This window comes from Thrips palmi, unplaced genomic scaffold, assembly GCF_012932325.1.
Source record: "Thrips palmi isolate BJ-2018 unplaced genomic scaffold, TpBJ-2018v1 HiC_scaffold_2, whole genome shotgun sequence".
In the NCBI taxonomy this organism is placed as follows: Eukaryota; Metazoa; Arthropoda; class Insecta; order Thysanoptera; family Thripidae; genus Thrips; species Thrips palmi.
In genome coordinates, this window is record NW_023144629.1 from 2,940,125 (window position 1) to 2,952,795 (window position 12,671).

At 44.3% G+C, this 12,671-nt stretch overlaps 2 protein-coding genes across 2 annotated transcripts; one reads left to right on the forward strand and one right to left on the reverse strand.

Annotated features, from left to right (window-relative positions):
* Window positions 1-4,779: 4,779 nt before the first annotated feature.
* Window positions 4,780-6,241, forward strand: LOC117646710. Its single transcript, XM_034387840.1, has 4 exons — window positions 4,780-4,931; window positions 5,019-5,164; window positions 5,248-5,337; window positions 5,413-6,241. Exons 2-4 carry the CDS (start codon window positions 5,042-5,044, stop codon window positions 5,908-5,910), a joined length of 711 nt encoding a protein of 236 aa, XP_034243731.1. The 5' UTR covers window positions 4,780-4,931; window positions 5,019-5,041; the 3' UTR covers window positions 5,911-6,241.
* LOC117646709 (CSC1-like protein 1) lies at window positions 6,176-12,338 on the reverse strand. The gene is made up of 16 exons (XM_034387839.1): window positions 12,323-12,338; window positions 12,035-12,186; window positions 11,403-11,572; window positions 11,236-11,318; window positions 11,009-11,146; window positions 10,736-10,927; window positions 10,470-10,658; window positions 10,302-10,382; window positions 10,092-10,221; window positions 9,751-10,010; window positions 9,475-9,625; window positions 9,203-9,396; window positions 8,934-9,122; window positions 8,720-8,856; window positions 8,360-8,640; window positions 6,176-8,258 (listed from the first exon to the last, which is right to left on the reverse strand). The coding sequence occupies exons 3-16, from the start codon at window positions 11,559-11,561 to the stop codon at window positions 7,926-7,928; spliced, it is 2,517 nt and encodes an 838-aa protein (XP_034243730.1). The 5' UTR covers window positions 11,562-11,572; window positions 12,035-12,186; window positions 12,323-12,338; the 3' UTR covers window positions 6,176-7,925.
* Between the last annotated feature and the right edge of the window lie 333 nt (window positions 12,339-12,671).

A 12,671-nucleotide genomic window follows, 5' to 3' on the forward strand; every position in this document is an offset into this window, starting at 1 on the left:
GGGAGAACGATTGGCCGCCTTAGATTAGACGCAGTGGCTGCCTAAAGTCAGGCCAAACGACGATTTCTACACATTTGTTACCGTTTCGACAAACTTTGCTGCAATACCGCTCCCAAACTAAGGTGGCCAATCGCACTCCGTAACAAAGGTGTTCTAAAGGAAGGCCCAAAGAGTACCCACCCGTTGAGGGAGAACGATTGGCCGCCTTAGATTAGACGCAGTGGCTGCCTAAAGTCAGCCCAAACGGTGATTTCTACACATTTGTTACCGTTTCGACAAACTTTGCTGCAGTACAGCTCCCAAACCGAGGAGACTTATCGTTCCACAGTTCCCGGCGAAAGGGAACAAAACCAAACCACAGCGCCATTTTCCTTTCTCTTTTGGATTCTTTCCTTCTCTCTCCCCGGGGCGGCGCTAGCGTTGACACAGCGATCTGATTGCACGCTAGAATTCATTTCCATCTTCCCTTCTCTATTTGGCCTGCGTGCCACAGTAGCGACCGTACAGCTGCATTCTTTCTTCTCTCTCCCGGCCCGTGCCAATGTCAATACAAACACCGAGTAAGTCCTGTTCTCCATTTGAAGGAATTCAATTGGAAGGCAAGGGTCTGCTCTGGCCCGGAGGCTCGGCACACACACACTACCACACACGCGCGCACTAATACACATGCGTACGCACACACGGAAAAAAGAATAAAATGCCGGGGAGCACAGGAGCTATTATACATGGTGTGTCATAAAAAACATGGCCCACCTGACGACAATTTGTCAAACTTGTTAAACTTTTGGTGCTGATGCCATAACCACACAGCGACAAAACGTGAACCGACTTTTCAAAGCTCGACAAATTCGACATATGCATCCCGGATTGATGCAGTCGTCCGTCCCCCTCACCAGGTAGACCACAATAAAGTCAAGATGATGATATCGAAGTGGCATCCATATGACAGTTCCTGATAGGGAGCCGATTCTTGACACAATTCGGGTTACTTCGTTGCATGATGACGTGATGTTGTTTTTGGATTCTTCTTCTTCTTCTTCTTCTTCTTCTTCTTCTTCTTCTTCTTCTTCTTCTTCTTCTTCTCTTTCTCCTTCTTCCAAGATGAAGGCGTGGCGGGAAGGACCCTCGGGAGCCGGTGTCGAGTTTCTTCGAGCTGCTCACCCCTCCGCCCCGCTGGCGCCTCCGGCGTTCCTCCTCTCCCTTGGCCCCTCCCCCCCCCCTCCCCCTCCCGCGTCACGCCCCCTGCCGTCGGGCCTCCCTTTGTGCTTTTTGGTCCTTCTAAGAATGCATTTAATCGCGTTCTCCTCAATAGAGCGATCTTACGACATATCTCCACAAAGACGTCGTCTCGTCTGTACACACCATGTATAACTGTGTGGTCGGTTGCCCCCCTCCCCCTCGGCACACATACACACACACACACGGCCGCATGCGTGCTTTATTGAGCGTCCGCGGACAACCATATTGAGTCGACAACAACACACGGCGGTGGCGGCGGCGGCGGTCACCCCGGGTGAAATGAGGTGAGGAGGGCGACGACGTCTCTCGGGTTACCTGTCTTCCTGCAGACCTATTCCGAGAGCCGTTTTCGTCGCTCTGTCTCTCTCGCACCAAGACATGGCGTCCACGAGCGCGAGAGAGACAGAGCGGGCGAAAACGACTCTCGGAATCAGTCCCCGTATGGAATTGGAAATCTGGAAACGGTCTCTTAGAGGTCTTGTTCTCGTCTTCCCGGGAAGACGAGTTAGCGAGCACGGCCAGACCGATTGGAGACTATAAGTAGACCGATGTAAGACGAGTGCCAGACGAGAACGCGGTCCGTGCAGCCGTCTTCCTCTGGTCTTCCTGCAGTCTGACCGTGGTCTGTCTGCCGTCTGGATTTGGTGCCTTTCCAGACCAGATCCAGACCAGATTCAAACGAGATTCAGCCGCCTACATAAAAACAAACACGCGAGTGGCGGACACTGCGTATCGAACACAGACTGTCCGCGTCGGAAACCGGTGCCCCATGCCGCTGGGCCAGAGCGACATGGTTGAAGAGGGGGTCGAGCGGAGCCGTAGTGTATCTGATTCGACCGGCTGGGTGGAAAGAGCAAGTGTCGCCTGAACTCTGAAGTTCTTCCCGTCTTCTAGTCAACAACACTACGTACGCACTCTATTCAGAGGTTCGTCTGTGTAGGAGGGACGTAACAATATTTATTTGCGCCTTAGTAGTAACCGCGATCACAGATCGCGATGTAGGGGGAGACGTTGTTTTAGAAGACGGGAAGAACTTCAGAGTTCGGGCGGCACTTGCTCTTTCCACCCAGCCGGTCGAATCAGATACACTACGGCTCCGCTCGACCCCCTCTTCAACCATGTCGCTCTGGCCCAGCGGCATGGGGCACCGGTTTCCGACGCGGACAGTCTGTGTTCGATACGCAGTGTCCGCCACTCGCGTGTTTGTTTTTATGTAGGCGGCTGAATCTCGTTTGAATCTGGTCTGGATCTGGTCTGGAAAGGCACCAAATCCAGACGGCAGACAGACCACGGTCAGACTGCAGGAAGACCAGAGGAAGACGGCCGCACGGACCGCGTTCTCGTCTGGCACTCGTCTTACATCGGTCTACTTATAGTCTCCAATCGGTCTGGCCGTGCTCGCTAACTCGTCTTCCCGGGAAGACGAGAACAAGACCTCTAAGAGACCGTTTCCAGATTTCCAATTCCATACGGGTCTCTGCTGCCGGAGGATTTCGATTTCGGCCCGGCTGGCTGCCTCCGAGATGCGTTCCTGTGGTTCGGAGCGCCGTAATGAGTGCGGCGGCCGTGCGGCCCGAGTCACGACGCCGAAGCCGCTTCGGAGACCACCCGGCGCAAACGCGCAGCATCGCGCAGCGCAACCAGACACGTATTGTTCGCCGGTTTGCGATAAACAATTCATGGCCGGGAAATGAATCAAAGAGGTTTTGCTCTTCTTCTGGTTTAGCTGCTTAGTGAGGAGGATCGGGCCCGCCCCACCCCGCCTCGCCCAGCCGTGGTGAGGCCCACTCGGGCCACGCAGCCAGACGCTCATCTCCCTTCCCATCCTTGGGCCTCGTTCTCATGTTCGGCTGATTTGACTACGCGCATATTTGTGGTTTACTCCTTGGGCATTCCCAGGGATGGGCCAAACGATGAGGAAACCGCCAGAGACAACTCAGATGCCTCATTTTGTTCAGATTTTCGAGGGACGTCCTTTAGGAATTTTCCACCGAGCCTTGCGTGCGGTTCGACCTCGGTTCGACACTGAAAATGCATCGGTGGAGACTTCGTGCCACTTTCTGGACCACCTTGTACAATTAAACCACCCTTGAAAGCCACAAGACACACTCTGAAAACCTTAACAATCTAAGTCTTGCGAAGTAAAGTAGCTTCATATAACAGTGTGCGTTGATTAAACGCAAGCTTACAAAAAAGAAATAGTTCGTAAATGATGAACTTTTTTCGAAGTAAGTACAATCTGTAGAAGATGATCAAAATACTTCGCAAGGTTTTCAGCGCAGCGTGCGTGCACACCAAGTCCTGCCTGGTCGATGGAGGACACGGGTAAAATTTGTAGGTGTTCGGACAGCGAGTTGGATCGAGGCATCCACAGCCACAGCGACGCGCAGTCAGACGGCCGGCCAGACCACGGCCAGACGACGGGGGAGGTCTGGCCGAGCCGTCCGCGACGGCCGGGTGAGGCGCGCTGCTGCCGCGCTCCGGGCGTGTGTCTGCAACGCCCGGCCAGATTAGGCGACCTTCACTCATCCTTTGATTCATTCAATTCCTTCTCTGCATTCATTTCATTCCAGAGCCCATTCATGTGCATGGACGTCGGCGTGTATGGAGCAGAGGTGGAGGGGAGGCCTACGGCTGCCTGGCCGAGCCTACGGCGGCCGCGCGGCCACAATTTGAACCGTGTCTGGGTTCACGCTAATCTCCGTTTCCGTCTCCCTCGCGCATTCTCATTCGAGATTCTCATTCTCACTCACACGCGCAGCGCAACACGGTATTAGAATTCTCACTGCCTTTCCTTCCAATCCGTGGAATTGAGTCTGCCTCCGTTTCCGGCTTTCTTCCATCGCAAAGTGATTTTCCAGAAAAAAAAATCACAGCCGCGTTACGCTCGGCGGATTAGGGCGTGCGTCGTTGGCTGAGCAACATTACCATAATGGAGCGGGATTAGCGCGCAACGCTAGCTCTGTCTGTCTGTCTGTCTGTCTGTCTGTCTGTCTCTCTCTCTCTCTCTCTCTCTCTCTCTCTCTCTCTCTCTCTCTCTCTCTCTCTCTCTCGCACCCCTTCGCGCGACGCGGGTGCGACGCCACATGAGTGCGAGCGAGACAGAGGGAGTGCACTGCCTGTGGGAATTCGCGAGGTCCTCAGCACCGGGCTGCATGCGTCGTCACGACCTCGGCGACCTCGGCCGCGAGGACCGCGACCCAGCAGACTGGTTCCGAGAGTCGTTTCCGCCGCTCTGTCTCCCTCGCATTTAGAGGGGCCGTTCCATCATTTGATGTCGTGGTGACCAGATTTTGACTACCTGTTCTCCTTGGGGAATACCTACGGGAGATGCACCGGGATGACGGGCGACACGGCAACAAGGATCCAGAAAAAAAAATCCGTTACATAAGTACTTTATTTTTGAAAATCCCCACATCCCGGTGGCGTGTGGCAAAGCTTTGTATGGGCCTTCCCTTCGCTTGCCCGCCCGTTCACCTCAATTGTAGTTCGCGCCATGGCCCGGCCGCTTGGGCGCTCGCGCCAGCGTCGTCCGTTTCCGTTTACGGTGACTGTCTGCTGTCTGCTGTCTCTCTCTCTCACTCCTTGTTTTGTTGTTGTCCCTTACTGTGGCCATAAAAAATATAATAAGCCATATTTATCCATTGCGAGGCTGGATAATATTTCTTGGTGACTTTCGGCGTCGACTTTAGGTATCTTCATAGCGATTATTATCAACTTTGCCTTCTCAGCATTGTACATCCTCAGTTTGTTTACACTTTGCTAACCTCATTTTGCAGGAAATTTTTGAAATTTTTGACCAATGAGCACAATTATGAAGACAGATCCCGAGCCCCCACGTAAAAGAAAGCCCCCGAAGAAGGTATCAAAACGCCGGCGTATTGGCCGTCAGTTAAAAAGGAGGCGGAAAAACCATGACAATCACGTCGGTGTTGTTTTGCACTTTTTGCTCATACTTGGATAACCCTTCATGACTGCCTAACTTGAGTTTTATTTGCTTTTCATTAGAGCGGAAATCGCCCTCAAAAGCAGAAAAAGCAGAAGCTGATTTCAGAAACTGTCACTACCCCTGAGGTTCCAACTTCCGATCTATCTTCGGTATGTTATGTTTAGTTATTGTCTCAGAAAACAAGCTTAATGAGTGATTTCTAACTCTTTGGTTCTTATTTTTAGGTTCTTTGTGATCATGATTACGTAAGTGAAATCCCGAAGAGCTCTGCAACTGTGGAGACAGCACCGGAGGGCTACCGAACTAGGATCAAATCAGAGACACTGAAGGTTACAAGACCAGAAGAAAGTACAGACACTAAACTTCAGACATTATTTTTGAAAGTAAAAAGAAAACTTGAGTCAGTTCTTCCCAAATATTGGATGACCATGGTGGACAAAACAGAGCTCCACGTCATGAAAGTATGTCTTGAAAAATGTGCTGTTATTCAACGAAGTTTAATTGTTTCTGAAAGTGGAGTGGTAGATTTGTATGTGTACAATCAAAGTTTTAAGGCTGTCCCGTATGGAAAATATTTAGGTTGCCCTGTGCCATTAAGTCTTAAGTCAATCAATTTGTTTGTAAACAGAATTGTTGCTATTGTTCGTAATGTAGACAAAATGGAGGTTCTTGGGGAGTTCAATAATGCACAGTTGTCTGTATTCCACTTCTGTCTGGGGTAACTGCAAATTTGGAGCAGAAGGTTGACCCATCATCAATGATCATGAATCAAGACTTCCATCAACAGTAATGCTTACAGTGCCCCAGAGCGCCTCAGGGCGGCACCACTGTCGCAGCCACTGTGAGTGTATGGGGCACCTCCCGGTGGGTTGAGGGAAAGCTAAACCAATGTTCTAGGTAGTCTGTGCAAGTACCATTTTTAATACCACAACACATGTTACAAATTTAAGTTCAATGTGCTAAGGTATATGAAATGAAACAAGGCTGTACATAAAAACATAAAATGTCAAAGGACCCTATTTTATTTCATGAAATACAAAAACACATTCCTTAGTGTGATAATCTCATAATACCCATTATATGATTGGACACTGTATAAGCTCCCTCAAAAAAACAATACATATATTTAAAGCGTTGTTATTCAAGATACCAAATCAATCCTGCTGTTCACAACAAAGGAGATTTGAATATCACAATATAACTCCCTTTGACACCTTGGCAATTGTAACATGCATGTAAAAAAGAAGTACGTACTCATCAGTTAGTAATACAACAATAATGAGGGCTAATAGTTACCACATGCAAAACAGTCAAAAATGATTAAATCAGTGATATGCAATGAAGTAGCTTTGGAAGAACCAAAATTACACAGCAATTTTGTCATAGCAGCACAGTTAACTTAAATGAAAAGGGTGAAGAAGGAATTGCAAGAATAAATGAGCTAACAGAACTATGATAGTAGCGAGCAAATTTGCACAAAAGCTGCAAAAACTTAGCTTTTGCAGACCTAAGAATGGGGTACAACCATCTCATGAAAACAGCATTTGGTTGAATAAAACATGATACTTTCTTTGGTAAGCTAAAACAGTAAAGAATAAAAGAATAAAGCGAGGAAAGAATAAATACTTTTGAAGACATGAAAACATTGCAAATATTTCATTCCTGACCTGGAAAACTTTTTAAATTTCAACAACTACAAATTCTTGAGGAAGGAGATAATAAGGAAGCCATGCTCCAAAAAAATCAGTAATTAGCTAGTTGGACCACAATTGTCTTTTTCTTTCAAAGATTACTAATAAGCTTGCAAGCTTTACTATGTGCATTTTACCTCTGCTGAAACAAAATGGGATGTTCACAAGGAACAAGCCACAGGGATGCACTAACAGTAAAGCACTAAGCTCAAGAACTTCAAGAGGCAATTTAAGAAAAGCTTTAACCAAAAGCAATATCCTGTGTATGTAAGAGGAAGGACAAAATATCACACATTTAAGTCCGTACAGATAAAAATACCTACAGCATGGCTACTTTCCACGACAATCCTAAGAAAGGCAACCAACTAACAAATATTATTACTATGTATTAAATGCAAATTAAGGATCAAATATTTTCTAGGAATCTAAAATTAATTATATAGGGGGAAAATGTACAGCTCTCCTATTTCTGTGCTAAAATTGCAAAAACCAACTAGGTCAGCCAAAATAGTGTTGAGTGCTGACTAGTTTTGCTAGAAGACGACTTATATTTTTGGAAGGACTAAGTTACAAACCATATGAAGACGATAATTGACAATATACAAACAATGAAACAGTGAGCTATGTCTTCTAATAGATACCTACTCAAATTAACAAGCATAAAACTCAAGTTAAAACTGTCTTGGATTAATGAGTTCATCATATGTACATCCGCAAATTGATTCTAATATGTTACACAGTTCATTAAATCACATACTGTTCAGTCAAATGCTACCGATCCAACAATAGAGGGGAACAACTAACAGGGCACCTCGATGGTGCCGCTGCCTATTCTTTGCCATTAAATCACAGTCAATAATTTCAAGTTCCCCAAATAGGGTACACATTCCTGCTGTATTGCTAAACATCAAAAGGAACAAGCTGTTTTAACATAATAAAATTAATGTTCACTTATATTAGAGTTTTGGAGCACAGCCATGCAGTGGTAAGTCTGTTTATACATTTAAAAAATAAATCTCACTTTAATAAAATCACCAAACCATTGCCTAAACATCAATGTCTCGACGAGCACCATCTACATCAATTAACACTATATTCCCTTGAGAAATAGAAGTGCTACTGTCAGGGGCTTGTACTCGTACAACCTCTTCTGACTGGGCCATTTCATCAGCACAGGCTTGCTGAATTCTGCTTAGGTCTTCAGCCACATTGTGGACAGTTGCGAGCTCTTGATGGGCAATGGTACTCATAGTACTCCTCAAAGACCGAGAAACACCTAAAGGTGAACCAGATCCTTCAGACTGAAGAACATGAGGCACAAACCGATGGTTAGCTGCAGGTTCACGGCTTGGTGTTGATGACTGAGAAGGAGAGTTAGGCTGCACGGGAACAAAAAGATTCACACAGAGCATTAGTCACCCAAACATAATACATAGAACAACATTTGACCTAAATCACAATTTTTTTTTTTTGCAATCACCTGATATGCAATTGGGCTGAAACCACGGCAACAATGGAAGAGCCAATGTGCAATAAAGAAACACATGGTTATGACTAAGCCAGTCAATGAGTATATTGCTATCTCATTCAACCCTTTACGAAGCACAGCAAGAGCCAGGAAGCTGGCTTGTAACATCACAATCGACACAATCACTATGTTAATGGCTGTTGAATGAATTCGTTGGCTGATATTTGATGGCCCATAGACAAAATACAAGTTGTGTTTATCAACTAAGTACTTCAGAACCATATACAGGAGCCCTGGAATAGAGTAATAAAATTGCGTTAGAGAGTTCTGAGAGATTAGGAACAGAAGAAGTCATGTGGTATGAAGACTCACCAAATGGAGTTATCAGGGGACAGGAGAGGCTATAAACCATTGTCATGGCAAATATGAGCAGCATCCAAGCATATTGTACACCAAAAGGAAATTCCCAAAGAATGGCCTTCCTCACACTTTGCATTTCAGCTTTAGACCTAAATAGATGACAAATTTAAATGAGTAAGAGCAAACCAAGTGTTGTGAATAAGATGTGAGAGAAGCTAATACATACCTTGCTAGACAAAGACGAAGCACGTAAAAGAAGAGGTCAGGGAATCTGATCAACTCAAGAGAAGTTCCAATAAATGCTGCAGTTGTGATGTAGTTGACAAAGAAAGCACCTTTGTCCGGCAAAAACAGACACTCCCACCTATAAGGTTCTGTTTTGGCATGCAATGTCCACTCCAGAAACGTTTGAGCACTACAAAATAAATTGAAGAGAACACAACATTAGACATTTGGCAAGCAAGAGCAGAGAAAAGCACCAACATAAATACTCACCTTGTAAGTCCCAAAGATGGTAAGATAAGAACCATGAAGAGAAGAAATGCAAAGGTTTTGACCATGATGGAGTGATTGCGTTCAGACTTTGTCCAATGGCTGAGCCACTGGTCAGAGTAGCCAACAAGCACCGGTAAGAAGGCAGCAACAGACACCAACATCAATGCTGGGACAAACTCCGACAGCACAGGGCTCTAAAGGGAAAATCATCATATTATTTTTGAACAAAAACAATAACTTCACACGGTCAGGTAAAATTCAAGTATACTTGCCATTTTACGAATTTTTTCATCCACTTTCAGTTTATCAAGAGATGTTACAATGATAGCAGGGGTAGTCAGGAAAAACAAGACAATAAAAAGCACAATGTTGATAGTTATAGCCTTCAAGTACCAGTATCTTGAAGGCATGGATAGATTTTCCCTGAAAGGAATGACAGTTCAGTTTCAATCTTATCCAACAATATTCAGTTAAATACAGTCTTCCATGCTTGAAGAGAAATGAAGGAAACAAAACAGTAGATATTTTTTAGACAAAAGTGAACTTACCAGTAAATGTCAGCTGGTGAGGGGGCAAATGTAACATGCCACCTGTGTGGTTTCAGACTGTTGCTCATGCTACTATGTGGGGGGTCATGGCCACAACCAAAAGTGGAACGGTGATGACGATAAACTTGTTTTGCTTTCTCTACAGACATGAATGTAACAAAAGCAATTCCAAGAGGCTTCTTTAATGCTGCAATACGTTCTGACTCAACCTTTTCTCGCAACCGATGCTCTTCTTCCACATAGTACTCCAGCGCATCAACCTAAAATTATTAAATGTGATGAGAAGATAAGCACTTAGTAGCTAAAGCAACAAATTACGAACAAAACTGTGAAATACTTACAGTAGGAGAGTAGCCAAAAAAGTTACAGCATGAACATGTGTTTCCACATACGTGTGGTCTCATATCCAAACGAAGTCCAGTGGTTTTAAGATAATTTTCACAGTAGGTTTTTGCTTCAAAAGCATCGGACCTAATGAAGCACAATATTAACAATTAAGAATGCCATACAAATCTAATGTTGAACTGATAATTACAGTTTTATCCATTTACCTGTCTCTCTCTAATGAGCTCACTTTACCAACATCAAATGCTAGTTGAATGTCATGAATGTGCACATCTGGATAAGCCTCTCTGCAAAAACACCCATCAGTAATTAAAAAACATGTTACATTGTTACAAAAGTTACATTGACGATATGAATTTAAATAGACAGCTTACCTAAAATGCCGCATTAGATCATCTTTGTCACAGTTTTTACGAGGAATGTTAGTAATCATGAGAGTTCGAGAGCGTCTCTGACCCTCTCTTTCTGTGACCTTGATGTTCACGGAAAAACGGCGCATGATGATTATTCCCAAAGGAAGATACAATATAGCCAGTGTAACATGGATCCATAGCAAAGGAGAGCTGAAAATATTATCAAATTGATATATTTTTTCAAATTATTTATTAAATACTTTCTAAGAAAAAAATGGGTGGCTTACTTTGGTGTCAGATTGCTGAGAGTAGTGTGACCAAATGTTGTTTCGTCACCTTGCATTTCTCCTTGAAAGTTGATAGGCAGCACCACAGTTAGTGAAATCACAGTGAGAATTGCTACATATAAGATTATGTGCTTTTGAAACTGAAGATATTGAATAGCATCTGGTCCACATTTTTGAGCTATATTGCTGTCCCTGATCAAAACAAGAACAGCATTAATAATAAATAATATGATGAGTCTAATCGAGTGTTTTGTAAGTGATTGTGAAGCCTACTTGATTTTGAAAATGGCAACTAGCCAATTGCAGAAGCCTTGATCAATCTGGATTGAGGAGTCCAGTGATGCCACCGAGTCTTCAAGCTCGCTGGCCCCAACACCTTCATCAACAGCTCCATAAAATAGCTGTGTCCATCTGTAAGAAAATACACAAAATGTTTGATATGAGGTAACATTTAAACAAATAACAAATAGAATAAATTCAAACTAGAAAGTCCATCTTACTTTTCTTCTGTTTTCTGAACAAGTGCTATTCGCCCATAATTCCAAGCTCGTTTTCTGAGCACAGAAAACAAGGTCAAAAGAATCTGGAAAGGAAATCAAAACAAGTTTATAGACAAAATCTACATTCATAAACTACTTCACAGATACTTGTTCTGAAGCATACTTACAAGCCACGATACCACATTGAGTAAAACATTCTCAGGTATGCCTTCCCAGTGGTCAACGTATTGGTATTCAGTTTTATTAATGTAATTACAAGTGGTTTTATTTGAAGGATAGTAAGGAAATGGAGTGGTGGTTATATTATCATCTTCAAACAGATCCATGATGAGGTCCGCTGCAAAGAGTTCAGTAAAATAATTTCAAATGTCAAGGCCAGTGGTATCTAAGATTGTTTAAAGGTTAAATTATCCATCCAAAAGTGGTTTAAGGATTTCAGTTACCAATGCGATGGAAAAATCTACTGGGTTATAAAATAAATTAATAAACAACAACTATAGATGCACATTTTTGAGTAAGACTACGCTGACTTGACATGTTTACACATTGTCGGTTAAGCGAAGCTCCTGGTTTGTGTAAGTAAGAGTAACCCAAATCACAGAAAGTTTCTAGTTTGAAAAGTTCGATAATTTAGGAGCAAGTAACCGTTGACGGATCAAAACAAATGATGTTTACAAAGAAGGGGCCTACCCCAAAAAAATAAAAAATGAGAACCTTTAACCTCTGTGCAGATAACAATAAAAACAAGACAGCTTGCGAAATTGGCGTGACATTCTGGGCAGTACTTTCTTTAACTTACCAAACAAATGCGAAGGAAATCACTTCAAGTTTTCTTAGGTCGGCCGCTTATTTTTCAAGAGACAGAACAAATGTCGAACATGTTGAACGAGCCGAGGGCCGAGGATCAGTGACACTTGGACAGCTGTTCACTTCCGTGAGGTGACATCACGCCTAGGCACAGTCAGTGAACTTTGAACCCAAATAAATCCCCGCCCTGGCAGTGAGTTCGTCTGCAGGAAGATTGAGCTGCCCAAAGACGGAAACCGTTCCCAAAATGCAATCGACTTTTGGAACACGAAATGATTACTTTTTCTCCAGCCAAGACGTCGTAGAGCCAGGTAAACAGCAGAACATCAACAAGGCCGTGTTGGATTATTGATTTTGTTATTAGGCGTTGTAAAAGCAGATAGATTATGCATTTCGTGGGGAATATCTCCTCGTTCAATTTCAAGAAACGCTTAGTGTTCAACTGATTCGGGAAGCAAATGTCAAGCTGCACAAGTCGCGTATTAGTGCGAGGAGGGCCTAGATTAGAACTCTGCAAAATCATATTTAGGCGGGGCCTCTTTGCCTTGTGTTCCAGTACACTTCCGTTTCCGCGCAATGCTGCCACCACAAAATTAGTTTCAGGTATGCTTTCGTGCCGAATACGAAGG